The sequence below is a fragment of the Ictidomys tridecemlineatus genome, chromosome 2 (genome assembly GCF_052094955.1).
Source record: "Ictidomys tridecemlineatus isolate mIctTri1 chromosome 2, mIctTri1.hap1, whole genome shotgun sequence".
Taxonomy (NCBI): Eukaryota; Metazoa; Chordata; class Mammalia; order Rodentia; family Sciuridae; genus Ictidomys; species Ictidomys tridecemlineatus.
Genome location: NC_135478.1, coordinates 179,071,677 through 179,092,209, shown reverse-complemented (window position 1 = coordinate 179,092,209; position 20,533 = coordinate 179,071,677). Strand labels below are relative to the sequence as shown.

Below are 20,533 nucleotides of genomic sequence, written 5' to 3'. Positions count from 1 at the left end.
CTTTGGCTTTCTTCCCTGCCAACAATGGGAATTATCTTGCAGGAACTTTTTGCACATAGTTCCACCCAGCACCCAGCAAGTTGCTGGCCTCAATACATGGTAAATAGCCACCATAAAACTAATGTCTCTAGGCCTTAGAAACTAGCCTGTCTACCCTCATTGATAATAGGATGCAGCATTACACTAAAGGATGATAAGAAACCCTGTAGCAGATTATGGAAGTGGCAACTATAGTATGGCTTTTAAAGAGCTAAGGTTGGGTAGATACAGTGGAGGGAAGAATTAAGGACCTCTCCCCAACCCCAGGTATCCTCATTGTTAAGCCAGATAAACAGAAACCACTCCACTACGGAGAGTTTCTCTGGGAGGTGCTTTAAGACCTCTGTCAATCCTCTTCAAAACAGTCCAGCCTAAGGTTGGGAGGAGGCCAAGCCATCTTCCTCCATATAAACACACCATCTTACCTACTTTCACTCGTTCTCCTACAGCTGTCAACCACTGTGGAATTCTGCAGTTTCTATCTGTCATCAGGCCTAAGAATCAGAAAGCAACCCTGAGAATCCAGCCACTTAAGTGAGGCCTTGCATGGTAGTAGGGCTGGTTGTGGGCATCTTTTAGTGGAAGAAGAGAACATGGAAGCATTTGTAGGAGGTCCCATTGTAACTGCATATTAGCAAGGAGAGAAATACGTTATTATTGATACCCAATAAGAGCAGAGTAAGAAATTCATTTGACTTGAGTCATGAGACCTGGGTTTTAGTCCCACCTCTTCACTAACTAGCAGTGTGACCTTGGCTGTGTCTTTCCGTTTCTCTGGGGCTCAGTTTCCTTGACCATAAAATGCAAAGGAATTAAGACTAAATGATTTCTCACAGCCTTAAAAAAATTCTATAATGAAAATTCTGTAACTCCATATAATAAGCTGCAGAGTCTTTACCTCTAACGTGTTGCTATAACTACCCCCATGAAGAGCTACCAACCCACGTTCCATTCCCAGGTAACCAACCTTAGAGCTTGGCCAGGCCTGAGGATGAGTCACTAACACAGCCTTAAAGGCTGTACTTGCAGTGCTCGTGGGGCTCCTCTCTGAAAAGCTATCCCAAGGCCCTGCTGTAGAGGATATACCCAGCCTATGGCAGAGGAAGGTTACTGCTCCAAATGTTGAAACAATGCACAGGGCAGGCCCATTGGGGAAAGGAACTCCCCCTGCAGCGCCAAGGATACTTATGCCTCCAAATCATATCCTCAGTCTCCCCTAGTCCTGAGGTTCCTTCTGGAAAGCACTTCTCCCTTTGATTCCAAGACCTGAATATGCTCACCCCTGGATATGTTCCTAGGACTATTCCCAGGACTGTTTTAGGCGCCTTTCTCTACTTCCACCTTCCAACCTTTCTGGCCACCGACCCTTTGTCATTACATTTATTTACTGCACAGCATAATTCTCTGCCCCCCCCCAAAAAAATAGGTAGTTGAAATTGGCTCCCCATCCTCTATTTTTGTAGCAGCAACTACCTCCACAGTTGCCTTGGAATGTATACCCAGGAAACTGTTCTAAACAATCTAAGTTGTGTCATGTGCCAGTAAGAGAGGAAGTAATTTCTTGCTTTATCATCTGGTCCTAGCTGAGTCCCACCCTTCGATCTGCTGCAGTTCTCTCTTTCTCTCTTTATTCAGGGTATAGTGGTAAAGGAAAGTCTAAGGGAATCGATCTTTGGTGCCTAAGAACATGTGTGCCCATGGACATAAGCTGCCACAAACACTGATACCCAGAAATGATTTGTGTACCCAGGAGGATTAAGAATTGACCCTTTCTTAGCCAGTTGCTGCAAAGTACTGCCTGCCTCTTTCCCTCCTCTGTGCCAGAGAGATCACACCCACTCAGTCCCCATTCCCTGCATTAGTATAAATACTAGCGCTAAAGAAATGAAGGGTCCCAGTTCACCCAGGCTCCTTGGATGCCATTACTCTGTGAGCCTCAAGAGAATCCTTCACTGAGACATTTGACTGTTTAGCATCCAAGAGAACAGAAGCAACATGGCTTGGGGGAAATTGTAGCCAAACTACATTACCGCAACCCTCTTAAATCCAGGCGCCCTGGGTCCTTGGGTAGGAGCTGGTGCTGCCTGACCAGCAGCTTCTGCTGAGGTGGCACTTAACTTCTGGCCAGGTCCCAGGAACTGAGGCTGACCCATTTCCCCTCCTTTTCCAGGGCATGAGGAATTTGATTGTACCCCCAACAAAGCCAGGGACTAACACACTTAGCTCGTGGAAGATGCACTAGAATCGGGGTGCATTTATTTAAACTAAGGAAAGGTAGTTGACAGCTGTAGCATTTTCCCATACTTTATGAAAATTAACATTTGTCTTCCCCCGCACCTATAGTTTCTCTTTCCCTCCCTTCTCCACCCCCCATTTTTTTTGTTTGTTTGTTTTTCTTTAAATAGAAATGACTTGGTGGATGCTCTTAAGAATCTCTAGGTTCAGGATCTTACTCAATTTAACCCTTTGGGAACATTGAATTAAAAATTGAACAATATTTATTAAAATACAAAAATACACTTTTCTCACATTACAATCAGTGTTCTTTTGTTGGCATTCCCCCCAGCCCATACCACCCCCTTTCAAATCTGAACCCTTTCTTCCCTCTTAAAGCTAAAATAATAATTGAAAGAAGTTACATCATTTAATGGACCAGAATAACAGAGATCTTTGCCTTCCTCCCAACCCATTGTCTTACACTTCTTATGGAGGTAGGCCTGGGAGAGGGAAGCTTCCTCCCATGGTGCCTCATTCAACAAGAATCCATGCAGAACTCACTCAGATGCATGTGTGTCATTTGAACTCTGGATTTCACTTTTTTTTTTTTTTTTTTTTTTTTTTTGGTGAAGCATCCTGTTTGGGAAAGGCTCCTTTACTTTAAATTAGCCTGTGCCCTTTTTGTCTCTTTTATTCCTCCCTACTCATGTTCTCCCCCCACCCCCATCACCACAACCAGTTGGCATTAGCTGTAATAATCCCTAATGAATCAGCATTTAGAATAGTTACCAAATCTCAAGCATGAGAAAAGCTTCCACTCCCCCAAGCTCCCCACTCCCAGCCTCTCCTCCCTTTCCACCTTAAAACAAACAAGACCTTTTTGGAAAATCATAAAATGCCATCATTGTCTACAATCATTTGTCAGATACCCGGAACAACAGGTGGACATGCTACATTGCTAATTTATGGCCTCCTGTGAATCATTCTCTGGGCTGCTGCTCTCCTTCCTACCCTTCCCTGGTGCCGCACCCCCCTCGGGAGCCTCCTCCTTCTCCTGGGAAACCCTGAATAGACACATGCCTTGCAGAGTGGGTTAAGCCCAACTGCAGGAATCTGGTGCAATGTGAAAGCATTTGACTGAGAGCTACGCCAGCTCCTTTCCTGCTCAGCTCCGTCCTGAAGCACTCTGTCAGGCTAGGCACATGCGAGTTCCAGTGCACAAAACCAAAGGACTTGTGCACATGGACAAAGACTCAACCACTTTAAGGTTTCATTTTTGGTGGTTTTCCTGTTTTAAATACATTTACAGATCTATCTTCCCATTGTCCTCTGAAGAAAATTATTGCCTCTCAACATTTTGGCACAAATGTATGAGTTTTGGTACAAATGTATGAGCTTTTTGGGCGGGGGGTGTTATTTGGGTTTTTGTTGTTTTTAATAAGATAAATCTGCAGAGACAGCTTTCAGCTTAAGAAAGATGTCTGTAGAAATGGGTATTCCTGTATTCTATGAAGCATCTTCTTAAAAAGTGACAGATGCAGTCTATCCCTCCTACTCCTCAGCAGCCCGCACCCTCTTTAGGGGCATTTTTTGTTTTTGTTTCAGTTTTTTATCTTAGCAGTTTCCACCTCATACCAGAAATCCCTCCTGGTGGCATAGCAAGTTGACTTGTGGCTTATACCCCACAACATTCCCAAGATTTCCCTCCCTCCCCCTTTAAATAGAACTTACAAGTTAGAAAATAGTTTTGTTTTGATTTTTTTGTTTTTAAATTTTAATATAATCTGTTTTTTTAACCAGCCCATAGATTTAATATATAAGCATATACAAGAAAAAGTCTCTCCCCGCTCTGTACAAAAGTTGCTGTCTTTTTGTGTGTGTGTGTATGTGTGTGCATTCTATTGCATTTTATAAGTTTTTTGGGGAGGGGGAGTCATATTTGAGTTTCCTGTACCTTGTCCTTGGTATGGGTCTGAATTATATAAGGTTCAGAAATAGTGGTCACTGTGGGGTGCAGAGAGTTCCCCAGGCTGTTTTCTGTCCAGTGGGCCCCATGTGCTGGTTTGTAGGTGTTGTAGTTAATATGGTCATGAATTGTGGGCAGCACTACTGCCCCCTCACCTGATACACCGGATGGAGCTGTTGTTGCTGCCGAAGATGCTGCTGCTGGGATGTCTTCATCTACCTGGATAATCTCAACTGTCCGGGCGGCCGTGACTGTACTTCGCTGCTGGTGCCGCTTACGAAGTTTATAGAAGACAATCAACATGGCAGCAGCTAGCAGAGTCACTGCCACAAAGCAGCCAATGATGATCTTGGTGGTCTTCATGACTTCATCCAGGCTGGTCTGCATCTTGTCAGTGGTGTCTGTTGCGGGTACTGGCACCTGCTTGGGCACACGGGTGGTCTGAATGAGCACCGTGGTAGAGGTGGTATATGCCGGCTGGTAACCAGTGGACGTGGTAGGAACAGGCTTGTACTTTCGCGTTGTGTCCTCAGGTGAGATCTCTGTGGTCTCCACTGTTACTGTGGTGAAGAAACTATAGTTGGAGGTGTTGAGCTCGGCCGCGCTCACATTGAGGTAGGCCGAGGCATTGGAGTTGCCTGCCACATTGGTCACCATGCATGTATATACCCCAGTGTCTGAGAGCAGCACATAGGAAAAGTTCAAGGTGCCATCATTGAGGACAGAGATCCGTGGGTGGCGGGAGGCGTGGCTGAGCACTGTCCCATTGGGCAACAACCACTTCACAGAGGACATAGGGGGAGTCCGACACTTAAGTTCCGCCATTCGACTCTCAGAGATATTGAGGTCCCTTGGTGCATCCATGATAAAGGGGGCAGAGCACTGAAAGGAAGCCTGGTCCACCTCCACCAGGTAGCGGCCTCGCATGTGCATGGGAGCATGACAGCGGCCACAGCAGGTGGAATTGGTGGGTATATACTCCCGAAGCCACCAGGCAAGCCACAAAATGTCACAATCACAGTTCCAAGGATTGTGGTGTAGGTGCAACTCCACCAGGTACCTCAGTGGGGTGAAGAGGTCATGGGGCAAAGAAGAGAGGTTATTGTGGGCCAGATTGAGTTCCACAAGTGAGGCCAGCCCATCAAAAGCATTCCGCTCAATCAAGCTGACCTGTGAGTTCATGACCCACAGCTTCTTGAGAGAACTTAGGCCATGGAAAGAGCCAGGCCTGATCTCGGGGAAGTGGTTCCCTGACATTTCCAGCTCCTCCAGCCCCACTAGGGGTGTGAGATTGGGCATATCTTTAATGTTGCACATGCCCAAGTTCAGATACTTGAGGTTGAACAGCCCCTCAAAAGCCCCCTCAGAGATATACTCCAACTTCTTGAGCTCCCCTAAGTCCAGGCGCATGAGGGAGGGCACTCTGTTGAAGGCATAAGAGGGGATGCTCTCTATGGGGTTGTTGCGAAGCCAGAGCTCCCGCAGCTTGGACAGGTACTCAAAGGCTCCACTGGGGATGACCGTCAGCCAGTTGTCAAACAGCTCCAGGGTGTTGAGGCTGGCCAGGCCGTTGAAAGCGCCCACCTCGATCTGCCTGATGGAGTTCCTGCCCAGCTGCAGGACCTCGAGGTGGTGGAGGTGTCTGAAGGTGTCGGCCTGGATCATCTGGATGTTGTTTTCCATAAGATTGAGGTACCGGGTGTTGGAGGGAATACCCTGGGGGACCTCCGAGAGGCCCCGGCGGGTGCACACCACCTTGCTGAACTGGTTACTGCAGGAGCAGACGGAGGGGCAGTTCTGGGGCCCGGCTGAGGCGGCAGCAGCGATGGCTGCACACAGAATCCACACTTGCGCCGCGAGGTAGACGGGAAGCAGGACGGCATTCCAGGTGTGGTGCACAGTTACCTGCCACAAGAGCTTCATGGTGTGGCACGTTCATAATTCACCATCGCCTGGGATTTTGGCTCGGAAAGGAGAACCAGCCCTACCCCGGCTTAAGTGAGCTAGGAGCTCCTCTTTCCATCTGGAGAAGGAGGTGGGGAGGGGGCGATTAGAGAGACGGAGCGGATCGGCCGAAAAAAATTCTGCCAAACTACAGAGCGGCCCCTTATCCAAGCCCACCCTCAAGCTAGCCCTCCGAAAGCTAAGACTTTCTCTCCCACATTGCAACCATCCCCACCCAAATCGCTCTCACCTACCTCGGAAGGAAGGCAGGAAAGAACTGTCGTGGTGTCCTCAAGCTTTCTCCATGGGAGCCGGGCACCTCGTTCCCATTCTGACTTCTTAGTTTTTAATTAACAAAAGGGGGAAGTGGTGGGGGTGGGGAGGGCACTGGGGAGGGGAGGGAAGGGTGGGGGAGACAAAATGGCTTCTAGTAAATCCGGAGCCGGAGCTGGAGCCGGCGAAGCCGCGGAGTTGAGGCGCGCCAGGGAGAGCCGAGGCCCGGCGGGCTATGCAGGTGCATGCCCCCCCCTCAGCTCGAGGAGCGGCGCCACCAGCGCTTCCCTGCTTTGTCCTTGGACCCCGGCACCGGCTAGCTCCAGCCACGGGGGAAGGCGCTTCATCGCCAAAGTGTGCCTCCCGCGCCCCCGGCCCACTCCCTGGGCCGCCGCTGGCGGAGGTGCGGGGGCGCCCCGAGCCACCCAGGCCGCGCTCGCTTGCTCTGCTGCGCTCCGCTCTCCCGCGTTGGCCGCGCCGGGCCGGCGGCAGCTGATTGCAGTCGTGAGCTCGCGGGGCTGCGAGAGTTAAGAGGAGGTGTTCGCGGAGCCTTCGCCCTCCCCAGACACACACCCCCTTTCTCCTCGCCTCTCTTCGGAAGGGTTAAAAAGACAAAAACTGGGTTTAGTTCTCCAGTCCACTGTCTGCTGGCTCGAGGAACGGTAATCCGTCCAGCTCCTGAGGGGCAGCGGCGTGGACACTGCGCCGGGACCGAGTCCGCGGGCCGAGGAGCGCGCGGCTGTCGCGCCCGCACCGCAGGCCCCTTCAGGGAGTCCGGGGGCGGGCGCGGGTCCGGCGGCGGCGGCGGCCGCAGCCCCCGGTGGCGCGCAACCACCCGCCGCCGCCCGCCGCTGCCGGGCCCCCGGCGCGCCCCCGGCCCAGGTTTGGTGCGGAGAGGGCGAGTTCTCGGCTGGGGCTCCCGGCGCCTTCAGTGGCTACGCTGTCCGCGGACTGCTGCAGCAACCCGAGCGCTGTCGGCGGCGGCGTGAGCAGCGGGGGTCGCGGCTGCGGGAAACGCTCCGGAACCTGGGAACATGGTCCCCGCTGGCTAGCGGCGGCGGCGGCGGCGGCAGCAGCGGGGCTCCTGCGCTCGGCGCCCACGGTCTCCTCCTCGCGCTGGGCTCGCGGTGTTGCAGGCAGTAGCCACGCAGACTGCTCTCTCATCCTTTTGTCCTTCAGTCAGAACGTGAATGTACTGCTGACGCATACTGTTCTGGGGAGAAGATTAGCGTGATGCAGTGCTCTTATGTATTAACACAGCTCCCCCTCCGCCGCCTGCCCTCGAGGGGTTAACGCCGGCGCCTTCCAGCGCCGCGCCGGCCCGCGCCGCGCAGCCCCGAATCCGCGCCTCTGATCGTCCGGCTGCCTGCCTTCCTCTCTTCTTCCTTTCTTTCTTTCTCTCTCTCTCTCTCTCTCTCTCTCTCTCTCTCTCTCTCTCTCTCTCTCTCTCTCTCTCTCTATCTATCTATCTATCTATCTATCTCTATCTATCTCTCTATCTCTATCTCTATCTCTCTCTTCCCCCCCCAGCCCCCTCCCAGGCCTCTTCCTCCCCGCCCCCTCCGGACGAGGGGAGCGGGCCCGGCAAGCAGCCGGAGTGAGCGTCAAGTGAGGGGCAGCGTGCAAGTCGCAGGCGTTCGCTGCTATTTTGGTCCGGTCGGAGCGAGACGCTGGGTGGCCGCTGATAGGCTGGAACCGCCTGGGGCTGCAGCAGGAGACCGCGCGGCCCCCGCACCCGGTCGCTCGGCACCTCTGGCCCTAGGCTGGTGGGCTCAGGGGCCAGCGAGCCTAGGACGCGGCGGTCCGCGGCTGGGCTGCTGCAGTTGGCCGGCCACCCGCCCGGCCCGCGTCATCCTCACCCCCGCGGAATGCTGACGGGGCGCCTCGCCGCGGGGCCCAGGCAGGCGACTCGGAGTTTGGAGCTGCATAGTGGTGGGGACTTGGGGGAGGGCGACCCGGGTTGGAGCCAGAAGACCGAAAGCCTGGGATTTGCCGCTGCACTGATGCCTGTCCTTCCTGCCCCCTCCCTCGCACACTCCCTCACCCGTCCTGGGCTCTAACTAGGGCTTTAAATGATAGTTTTCTTAATGAGGGCTGCGGGGGCGGGAATCAGTGGAAGGAAAGACCAAGAGCAAGGAGCTGGGGGAAAGACAACCTGGGAAGGATTAAGGTGAACTCTCAGCACCCAGGGCGCAACCCACGGTTCATTCATGGAGCTGCTGCTTTGACTCTGTCGCCCCTTTTCTCCCCTGCGCGCAAAGAATGGGGGAGGCGTCTTAAGCCTTCTGCCCGGTGAGCTTCTCAAGCCCCTCTGTCTTCCTGGGACTCCCTGAGAAGAACTGCGTAGCAACCTGCGGTAGCAGTTTACTAAAAAAGGAATTTTGGCCACTGTGTCTGCTGGAAGGAGAGCTTGGGGCATTCTACAGCCCCCCACAGGAGAGAGACTAGGTCAGCCTTTTCTTAATTCACCAAACAGACCCCCTTTCTCGACTAAGTGGGGGTGGGGTCATCTAGCTAATACCTAGGACCCAGGTCTACTAGAATTTGGCATCAGTTTAGTTTCCCTTCCCTTCCAGCACTGCCTGCAGACACCCTGGTTCTCCCCCCTCCCACCCCCGGCCCCGCCCCCTCACTCTCACTGTGTGATTATGTGGCAAGCTTGCTTTTTAAACCCCTATTGCCTGCACATGGGCTCTGGTTTAAGAACCAGGAGGTCCAGAATTTCTTAGCTTCCTGGATTCTGCCACACCTGTAATCTCAGTATTATCAGCTACCCAGTAACCTGAACTGCCTTAAATATGCCACGAGATTCTGGAAGTCCTGGGAAGTTCCATTGTAGCAAATTGACAACCCCATTCTTTACTAAGACTTTTTTGTTTGCATTTGCAGTTAAATTAGCATTAACACTTAATATTTATTGAACCTTTCCTCTGTGTGTACCACTGTTGATCTTTGTATCAACTTTATTGTCCATTTTATGAATGGGTCAAATATATTGCCTAGGGTCACATAGTAAGCCAGGATTTCTGGCAGCCCTCAGATAGATGTCAAGGAACTTGGGTATGGGAGTGATTCTCAAGTATTTGCCCAGTGGTCTGAGAACTTAGGTTTCATCCATGTACTTCAGCAGTCATTTATTGGGATGTTTATCTACTATGTACTATCCTCCACACTAAAAACTTACATATCTGTTCTGATTTAGTCTTCATTTGCTCCAGTGAAGTAATTGGCACCATTGTCTTCATTTTACAGATAAGATTCTTAGTTTAGGCAAGCAGAAAACTTGCACACAGTCCTGTTTCCTCAAAGTAAACAGAACCAGCCTTTCAAACCAGTGTTCAAATCTTGAGACCATTGCTTTAATCACTGGCAAATATGTCCACTGCATCCATTCTTCAGACTAAATGGTGGAGGCAAGGTCAGGAAACGACTATGAAAGTTCAGTGAAAAATATATGAATGAAATAAGTTGAAGGGTGAAAAAGGAGGGACTTTAACAACAAACCTTTAAACATGCTTCACTCATGATGACCAATTTAAAAAACAAATGAGAGAAATGGAGGTTAGTCACACTGTGGTAACTAGGGTTTAGTTCCAACTGAGCACCTTAGTAGCTCTTATGCATTCTTGACTAAAGCCCCATCTCCATATTCTCAGCTTCAAGCCAGACACTACCATCTTGTAGACCCAGGAAATGTAAACCTGGCCTGTCAGGGATCCGTGGAGGAGGTTCCTCTCCTTGCCAGAGCTGGCACAGAGCTAGTAGAGTGTTCTGGTACCAGAAGAGACCCTGGCCAGGGTCTGGATGCCACACTGGAGTTTGGCTGTCCCTCCTTCCTCAGGCAAAAGAGGGGCTCTGCCTGGGCTGGTTTCCTGCCTGTGTAGGCAAACTCAGGCCCCATCTGTTCAGCTCCAGTCCCAGCAAATGAAAGCTGCTGCCCCCGCACTGTGAAGGTAGATGGAAGGGTGGGCTGATTTGGATCCAACCAGTGCTTAGTAATGAGCTTGTCTCACAGTAAATATTTGTGACTGCTGTTGATGAAAGTGAATATTCCCAAGTTCCATGGAACTCTACTTGGGGCCGCTTTGCCCTCTATAGGCCAGCTGGGCTTGCAAAAGCAGCTGAACTTACGAATCAGCACCTGAACCAGGCTAAAGAGGAGCCAGTGGGGTCTTGGTAGCACACATCCCTTCTGACCTGAACATGGCCTGTAGCTTCTTATCTTGGTAAGTGAGTACCTTCCAACTAGCGCATGGCCCTTCATTATTCCTTACTGTTTCCTTGATTTGACATGGTACCACCAAGGAATAAGAAAGGATGAAGAAGGCTCAAGCCCAAAGAGGAAGAGAAGGAAGAATTGCTATGCTGAGAATGTTTTCACTTGCAGTTTCACACAGAGAGACTGCTGTGAGGAGACTGGAGGGAAAGGAAGAAGGAGGCCAGTGGAGGAAATTGGGCATGGCCTGTGCCAGCAGCTCAGTGCTATGGAGTGGGCCCTGCACTAAGACTGGGATACCTGAGTTCTAGTCGATTATCTGCCACTGATTAGACCTGTGAGGTATCTCAAAATAGTTTTCATGAAATCAAGGAAATGGAATAGAAAGTGCCTTGCAGCTCTCATAGTCTATGATTTCCACCCCTTCTCAGACATGTAGCTCTGTGAAGGAGTTTGATCCTTCGGGACTGTAGCCAACTCTTGGAAATGGGCCACACAGTTGAGGAGAGAATGCTTCCTTCATAATCCAGAGAGCCACAGGGCCAGAGCTGAGCACAGCAGACTATGTTTTCACAGCTACTAAAAAGGCTCATAGATCACAAAATGTTAACGCTAAAAGAAACCTTGGAGATTATCTAGTCTTAGCCTCTCATTTTACAGATGTCATTAAGAAAGTTCAGAGAGGCACAGTGACTTACCTAAAGCCACGTGACTAATTAATATCAGAGTCTGTTCCTTCTGAGCTTAGTCCTTTGTCAAGATTTTGAGATATGGCTAATTGGTAATTTAAACCCATAACTTGAAGATATTTCCAGATGCCTGGCTTCTGTGATCTTGTATGCAAGTGCCATTATATTTTGCTGGATTGGGATAAAGATAGGTCTTCAATAGAGCTGATGCGCCATTCCATGTGACTTTGGACCCGTAACAGGAAGCAGAAGAAATGGTCGTCTAAAGGATTGTCTGAAATTGGTCCTCTAAAGAGGACCCAGGATTGCCCAGGCTAGACCACTCCCCACCCTGATATGCATTACATCCCTGAAGCATTATTCTGAGCAGCCACTAGATGTCTATAATGCCTCATAGGGTTTGTCTGGAGTGGCAAGGTACCATCTTGCCTCCAGTAGGCTTTGGGACCTTTAAAGGAGGTTTATCAGTGGCAACAACAGAACAGAGCAACCACTAAAGGGATTTGAGAAACAGAAGGAAAGAAAATTCAGTATGGAAATTGCCCTTCAAAGAAGGAAGGGAAGATCCTGATTGGCGAATTAGTAATGACAAAACAGTAAAAAATGTCTGTGAAGAAGTAGTCACCTCCTTTTACTCAAAGCAGTGAACATATCCTGTCTGTGTTTCTCTTATTCATTTCCACCCATGTGTGCAAATATCCCTCTAGGTCAACTGGTGATGAAGTTTCTGTTCATTGTAAAAGGAAGGTTGTTTTTCTTGCTTGTGATCCCATAGTGAGACTAGGATATGCCATTATTGCCCACAGAGAATGGCTTTTCTTCTTTGAGCCAGTGATTCAGACCAGTACAGCTGTTGAGTTACCCACTCTTCTGATTATCCTGAGATTCCACTGTTATTTACTTCATCAACTGCTCTTTAAGAAAGTCAGAAAGGAGTAGGCAGAAAAGCATTGTCCCATCCAGAGCAATTTTCAGAACCTCGGCTAAGAAGGGACAAGATGATTAATGAACGTAATGAAGAGTTATTGAATGCACGGGCCTTTCATTCTGGGACAAGTTTCCCAGGGCTTTATAGTTTGTGAGTTGCCAGGCTTAAGTGGAGAGAGAAGCCTCCCAGTTATCCTGCTGCTTCCTCTCTTGGAAGAGTGACTTGCCACACATTCTAGATGTGGTCATCTATATGGTCAAGCAGACCAAAAATGTCTGGCCAGGAGCCTTGAAAATGGCCCTGTGCAGGTGCACTGGCCCATCTCAGGTCCTTGTGATTTATCCTTTTTATTTGCCAATGTACAGCAATATGATAATTTTAGTAACAACACTTTGTAGGGCATTGATAGGTATTTTCCACTGTCTTGTTACACATTTAATCCTCCCAACAGCTCTGTAAGACAGGAACCATTAGATTTCTCAGGATTCTAAGCTAATGAGTGATTGAGTGGTTTCTTGAGGCTTCCATAACAAATAACCACATGATAAGTCATTTGTTCAAATACTTAAAACAGCAACTTTTATTCTCTTGCAGTTCTGGAAGCTCAAAGTTCACAATCTGGCAGTGCTGCAGTCCCTCCAAATGCCCTTAATTCTGGTAGCACTCCTTGCCCTGTGGCTGCATCACTTCAGTCTGCCTCCATAGTCATACTGCCTCCTTTTCTTCTGTCTCTCCTATTTATAACTTCTAAGGACTCTTGTCATTAAGTTTAGGGCCCACCTAGATAATCCACATGATCTCCTCATCTGAGTATCCTTAATTGCTAACTGTATCTGCAAATACCCTTTTTCCCAGTGGAGTAACAGTCAGGTTCTAGGATTAAGGCATGGACCCATCTTTGGGGGCTCAGTTTCAACCTACTACAGCAACAGAATTAGGTTTCAATCCCCCAAATCTGTCCATGGTCCAAACTAGAAACCACTTAATATACCACAAAAGAAGAGGGAGAAAGGGAAGGTACATAGGATAGCTAGTGACTTTTCCTTCAACTGTGCTTCAGAGAAATGGAAGAACCAAGCATGAGCTGTATAACCATTGAGTCTTCCTTCCCCCAGGGAAGGGAGAGGGCCCTCCGTCAAAGAAGTGCACTTTGACCAGACAAACTCAAAAAATCTGCTTCCCTTGCTTTCTTCCGTTCTCTTGATTCCTTAATAATTGTCTCACTCTTTCTTTAAGTGGTCTATAGATTCTATCCCAAAGATCTTGAAACATACTGATAATACTAGCAGTACCTTTTGGTATTGCTACAAAATTTAGCTTAACTATAACTAAATCACAGAAATGTAAAGAGGATTATGTTGAAGATTAAGGTATACTTCCAGATCAGAGCCAGCCTGTATAAATGTGAAACTGAAGGTTCTGACTCAAATGGTGTTTCAAGTACATCACGTTTGATCATTTATCAGGGGGTCGTCCAGGCCCTCAAGTGTAATTTGCTTTTTCACAGATAAGTGATGTAAGTCATTCATATTTTGGTTGGGAAAATACAAGTATTTTTCCCAAAACCAATTTCTACAAAATACATTACATCAAAGTACACAAGTACACACTTACGTGTATGTTAGTGGACATTAATAGCAGAGTGTTGCTATGAAGTATTTCTGGAGTCAGACAAACCTGGGTTCAAGTCTCAGATCTAATTTTTGCATACTAATTTGTATACCTTAATTCTTTAAGCCTCGAATCATTCACATGTAAATGGAATTATCTTCTTTCATGGTATTGTTGGATGACAAGTTGTATATCACAGTCAATCTCAGCAAATAGTAATAGTGGTACACCTATTATTTTTTTTTTTTTTTTTTTTTTTGGCAGAGTGGGGAATACCAGGGATTGGATTCAGGGACACTCAACCACTGAGCCACATCCCCAGCCCTGTTTTTTATTTTATTTAGAGACAAGATCTCATTGAGTTGCTTAGCGCCTTGCCATTGCTGAGGCTGGCTTTGAACTTGTGATCTTCTTGTCTCAGCCTCCGAGCTGCTGGGATTACAGGTGAATATCACCATTCCCAACCTATTATTTTCTAATATAGAAACTAATGTAGAAAAGACACTATTTTGTCCAGAGTCCATTATTGAGCTTTTTTTCCCCTAAACTATTATTGTTCTTGGTATTGTACCTAATTTAGAACTTGTAATGCTTAATTCAAAATTTAAAGTGTTGGGGTTGGGATTTAGCTCAGTGGGAGAGTGCTTACTTACCATGCATAAGGTCCTGAGCTCAGTCCTTGGCCCAAGAGAGAAAAAAAAAATTGTGTTTTGTGCTGTCTGTTGCTTACATTTTTTTTTTTTTTTAGGTAATTTTAGACTTGCAGATGGGTACAAAATAGTACTGACTTTCCATGTACCCTTCACTCAATCTCCCCTTACATTAAATCTCACAAACCACAGAACATTTATTTAAAGCTGAGAAAGTAATCATTCAAGGCATAAGTTTTACTATTGCCGTCCACAGTCTGTTCTCTGTGTCAACCAAAATGATCTTTGTGACATTCTATCAGATTTTGTGTGGATTACTTAGAATGCTCATTTCCTCATAAATCGAATAACAACCAGACTGTTTACATGGTCCACAGGCCCTTAGCCTTCATCCCCTGCCACATCTCTGCCCTTAACCATTTGGGAGGTGGGGAATTCAATCAGTGGGCCCTCTACCACTGAACTTCACTAGTCCTTTTTATTTTGTTTTGAGATAGAGTCTCTTTAAGTTGCCAAAGCTGGCCTTGAACTTGTGATCCTCTTGCCTCAGTCTCCTAAATAGCTGGGATTACAGGCCTGATTTGTCCTTAATCTTTTTCTGTCTTCCCCCTTACTCCTTGTGGTACACTGGTTCTCATCTCCTGGAGTACTATTAACTTGGTTCCCCCTTGTGGGGACTTTGCTCTGTCTTCTACCTAGAATGTTCTTCCCCCCCCCCCCCCCCCACATCTTAGGATGACTGGCTACTTCCTGAGCAGATCTCTTAACACTTACTGTGACTCCCCTGTGTAAAGTAGCCTCACCAATTGGTCATATTACCTAGTTTGGTTTTTGTTGTCATTGTTGTCGTTGACCTTTTTATTTTTCTAAGCAGGAAAAAATTAGTTTCCCAGCCCCTTACTGATAGATTTATGAAGGAAAGTTTTATGGAGGTACCATAAATACACACAGGTTCTTGGTAGATGAATATGTGAGGAGCCAGCTGAAGAGTGTGCATAGGTACACAAATATACCTATCTGTACTTGTGTACGCATATACCTACTATTTCAAATTTGCTAAAGTGCATTTTCTCCAAAGGGAGTGGGGGCTGTTGAGCCTGAAATAGGGAACACCAGGACAGTGAGATCAAATGCTTTGAAAGTGGCTGTGCCAACGCTTTTTGCTAATTAAAGAATGTTAGGACAATCACCACTAGCAGCAGTAAAGGGCGCCCCATTACCTCGCTTTATGGCAAGCTGGGTAAATTTAAAGGCAGCTATAAATATCCCACTGAGCGCCTGAGCTCAGGCACAGTGGGCAGACACTAGGCTGGGTGAGGAAAACAGTCCAGGAGCTTCTATCCCCCTCTGTCCAGAGTCAGCTCTCTATTAGCTGTCAGTCCCCAAAATTTGGGTGACTAAAGAACAAACAATTCCATCAACAGACTCTTTTAAAACACTAAGGGGGAGACAACAAACAGCTCTGTGCTGAGTGACAGAGAGCCCAGGTCCCCTGGTCCTGCTTTTTCACTGACTTTATTTTGCCCCAAGGGAAGATGTTTCTTGTTGTGACTTCATTTTCCTCAACTGTGTGTGTGTCACAGAAATTTTAAAAGAAAAGAAAAAAGTCACATGGCTTAGGGCCATTCCTCTAGGAATATTCTAGGGACCCTTATTGAGCAGCTCAGTACTCCAAAGAAAAACTTAGCATTTAGAGAGTGTGAACAAAATGGAAACATGCTTTTTACACTTACCCTATGGAATTCCTGGCTGAATTTAAGACTATACACAACTTGGAACTTTCTATGTGTTTTTCATATATTCTGATTGGCTTGAAGCCTTTTGTATCCTCTTGTGTGATATTTTTTTGTTTTTGTTTATTTGTTCCTGGTACTATGGATTAATCTCAGGGATGCTTTATAAACCACTCAGCTACATCTCCAGCCTCTTTCTTTCTTTCCTTCCTTCCTTCCTTCCTTTCTTTCTTTCTTTCTTTCTTTTTTTTTTTTTTATACAGAGTCTTTCTAAGTTGCCAAGGCTGGCCTCAAACTTGCAATCCTCCCGTCTCAGCCTCCTGAGTTTCTAGGATTACAGGCATGGGCCACCGCACCCGGCTCTTGTGTGGTTTCTTTTTGCATCTCTTCCCTGTTCTTGAGGCATTCTTAGCCCCTTAGTTCATAGGGAAGTACATGTTGGCATCACCTTCTGTCTGCTAGCCTCTTTGATTTGTTTCTTTTTGTATCCTCATCTGTGGCCACCAAGCCTCCTTGCATAATTTGTTAGTTACTTGCAATCTCCCTCCGCCCCTCCATGCTAGGAATCCATCCCAGGATTTTACGCGTTAGTCAGGTACTCTACCACTGAACTACATCCCCAGCCCTCTTCTCAATCTTGCCAGCTTTTTTGTTTTTGCTTCTGTTTCTGCCAACTTTAGGTATGACTAGAGTATTTCTGTTTCCAATTGTTTACCATAATTTTGCCATACTACAGTGGCCTAGCAACTTCAGCTCCTAAGTGTATTCATTTGCCCATCAAAGGAGATTGAGAGGGAGATCAAAGCCACCATAGTGCAAATGTGGGCTGGGCTGGAATTGTGTCTCTCCGTCACTGGTCTGGCCATCTTCACACAAAAGGATGACCAGCACTTCACCCTTAAAGGTAGAGAGCAGAGTAGCATTGGTACATCCAGGAGAACCAGCCCAGAGCTTACACTGCTGGCTTCCCCTGTGAGTCATCAAACAGGGGATGGATGGGTTGGCTGACACCCAGGCTCCTGGATGCTGCGTTCCTTTTTCATTATGAGTTTCTTCCAGGATTACATCTACCCAGCTTCCAGCCTGCTCTTGGTACATGTTTTTAGATGCAAATGCTTCTAGTGGTGATCACTTTTTCATCTTTTAGAGGATCTGGGGTGATTGGGATGTCCCTAATTGGTTGGTTAGCTAAGCAGGTGCTCTTAGGAACTTTTTGTCTTAGGCTACTTTAAACTATTTCTCTGAAATAGACTGAAGCAAACTGAAATGGATCGGCTTCGTTCCTGACAAGGATACTGAAGTCCCTGCTGTGGTGGGGATACCAGCTGAGGATCAGGGCCCTCCTCCAGGATGCATGGATACTGGCAACCTAGTGAGAGTAGCCCTCATTCTCTATCTCTTTCTTGGTGACTGAGGCCAGTTTGTGTGGCAGCCCAGTGAGACTGCTTGATTTGTATTCAGTCAGTGTACAAGTGCTTTTTTTTTTTTTTCTTTTTCTTTTTCTTTTTTTTTTTAAGGCCCAAGAGGAACCCTGCCAGCCAATAACTCTGAAAGGGCTCTTTGTGCAAATGAGCAGTGTCTGAACTGGGCAGGATCCCCTCCCTCCCCCGCAAATGTCCTCTCTGGCCCAACAACTTGGTGGTGTTTTGAAGCTGGCACAGAGCCCTTTGGGGATCCCTCCCCAGAGAAGACCATCTTGGGATCCCAGACACATGGAGCAACTTGAGCTCTGTCTTTTCTACTCTGGCGGTCTGCCTCTAAGTGCCAGTCAGTCAGATCTGTTCAGGGCTGTATATATCTGTGCATAAGAAACGAGAAGGGGGAAAGGACGTGAATATGGACAGACTTACTGACACATTGAGTACATTCTCATTCTTCTCCCTAGTTGGAACCCACAGCCTGAGGAGTCTGTGACCTGTGCTCAGCACATTGCCACTGCTCATCTTCCTTCACATGGAACCTCTCTCTTCCCTAAGCCATTTTGATTTCCTAATGAAAGCCACCTGTTTGCTACCTGTACATCTGACAGCTTCAGGGTACGATTCTTCATCAGACTGAGACTAAGAGGAGTTCCCATTCTGATAGGAGGCGAGGAGTGGCTGTGGCCATCAGTCCCAACACCAGCTGTTGCCCATTTTTAATCCCACTTCCACCACTGCTGTCCCTATCTGACTATTTCTTTCCAGATGTTATTTGGCTTTTGTATATGTGTGTATTTGTTTCTTTTTTGTTTTTTGCTTTTTAGGGGGGTTGGTTCTCTTAGGACAAAGAAAATCGATTAATATGATTAAAAATTTGGTGACTCCTACTTATCCCATCATGAATAATGTGTACATAATAAACATCCAGCACTGACCACAGACTGTCCATTAAGTAGGACAATGCAACCCAACTTTTTTTTTTCTTTTGTTTTTGGCTGTGCTGGGGATTACACTAGCATTCTACTGCTGAACAATGCCACCCCTCCACCACCACCACCACCGCTTTGTCTTATTTTCTGTACCCTCTAGGAGAGGGGTAAGTTAGAGCAGAAGGAAGGACTGTGGGCTTGCCAACAGCGGTGTCTAGGAACAGAAGCTAGTAGAGCAAATGGTCCTCTACTGGACTCAGCAACCTCTCACTTGCCAGTGCTTCTGAGGAGCAGTTGCTCCCAGAAAGGAACAAAAATGTTGACTCAAGTCAAGAATTCCCCTGGACTCATTGTTTTCAAATCTGGGAACTTAGAGAAAAAGGAACCCCAAAGAAATGTTCCTACTGGCTAAAGGAAATAGTTTGTTCTCCAATCTAGTCCCCATCTTGAGTGACCCATGGCTGCAATAGGGCCTGTGACAGTTGGGATCTGTGTGTTATTATGTGTCCACTCTGAGCAGTCGAGGAGCTTTGCAGCTCTGACATGCACAAGTTACAAGTGCAGAAAGATGTATTCAGGTCCAGCCACACAGGGATAGGCAGACTCCTAAAGAAACAGGCTCTGCAGACAAATGCATCCCTGCCTGCTTCCCAAAGACCTTTGTCCCCTGGAATAGGTCAGCTGAGCAGCAAATCTGAAACCAGTGACTGGAAAGTTGGTTACCACTGAATCTTCTGTTTGTGGGCCCTATGCATGTACAACACATGATTAAAAATTCATCCTTCCTTGTTAACTTTGCTTATAACCATTCATTTCTTTTGCAACAAAGAATGTAAAAAGGTTTTGGAACTTTTAAAAAGAACTGTCATCTGCTTCTCCCCTTACCCACCTTTTATTCCTCCTTACTCCAACTCACAAACAATTTCAGAGAACTCTGAAGAAGGCCCTTTGGAGGAGACAGTGATAGAGGAAGGTTGGTCAATAGGTTTATATGTGTGTTCTGGTGTTCCAATACACAGTAAGGGTGACTAGTCAATAACGCATTGTATGTTTCATAAAAGATACAAGAAATGATAAATGAATGATAGATGTATTGGTTACCCTGATTTGATCGTTATACAGTGTATTCATGTACCAAAATGTCACGTTATACCCCATAAATATGCACAATCAATATGTGTCAATTTAAAAAGAAAAAAAAAAGTAAAACTTAAAAAAAAAAATGCTGGGTGTGGTAGTGCATGCCTGTAATCCCAGAGGTTCAGGAGGCTGAGGCAGGAGGATCAAGAGTTCAAAGCCAGCCTTGGCAATTTAGCAAGGCCCTAAGCAGCTCAGACCTTGTCTCTAAGCAAAGTATGAAAGGGCTGGGGATGTAGCTCAGTGGTTAAGTGCCCCTGGGTTCAGTCCCCGGTACCAATAATAATAATAACCTCCCTAGAAGAAGAACCTTGTTGAGATGGCTTTGCCCTCATCCTTTGAGGTCTATCTGCCCCTCCCATCCTATCTTCTATTCTTGTAGATAATTTGTTGGAGTAGAAGGCATGGCGATGCATCTGTGTGTATTGATGGATCTCACTCAGTTGTTGTGTACATTTGTCTCTGAGACCTGTTAATGCCATTTGAGTTTCTGAAATCCTTATTTTGAAAATCCATTTGTGTCCTGGGTTTAGCTTCCGATTACAGGATTAGCAGAGATTACAGGGTCTGTCTGATGTCTTCTCCAAGCTTTCTGTTAGATTTACAGCTACAAATTGAGAAATTTGCACACTACTATAAAATGGAAACTGGAGGCAGATATGGGTTGCTGGGGGTTGGGAGGAATAAAAAGGAGTTCCTATAAGGAACTGGAGTAGTATCTGCCCTAATATTTGGGTCAGAATCTGATAGACCCTAGACTTTCTATCTCTTGACTTCACA

The 20,533-nt window shown here is 47.0% G+C and overlaps 2 protein-coding genes across 2 annotated transcripts in view; one reads left to right on the top strand and one right to left on the bottom strand.

The window, feature by feature from the left end:
• Positions 1 to 20,533, top strand: part of Snd1 (staphylococcal nuclease and tudor domain containing 1) — a 410,467-nt gene that overhangs the window by 346,432 nt on the left and 43,502 nt on the right. The window lies entirely within an intron of this gene.
• Positions 2,520 to 6,556, bottom strand: Lrrc4 (leucine rich repeat containing 4). Its single transcript, XM_005319413.5, has 2 exons — positions 6,421 to 6,556; positions 2,520 to 6,245 (listed from the first exon to the last, which is right to left on the bottom strand). The coding sequence occupies exon 2, from the start codon at positions 6,143 to 6,145 to the stop codon at positions 4,190 to 4,192; it is 1,956 nt and encodes a 651-aa protein (XP_005319470.1). The 5' UTR covers positions 6,146 to 6,245; positions 6,421 to 6,556; the 3' UTR covers positions 2,520 to 4,189.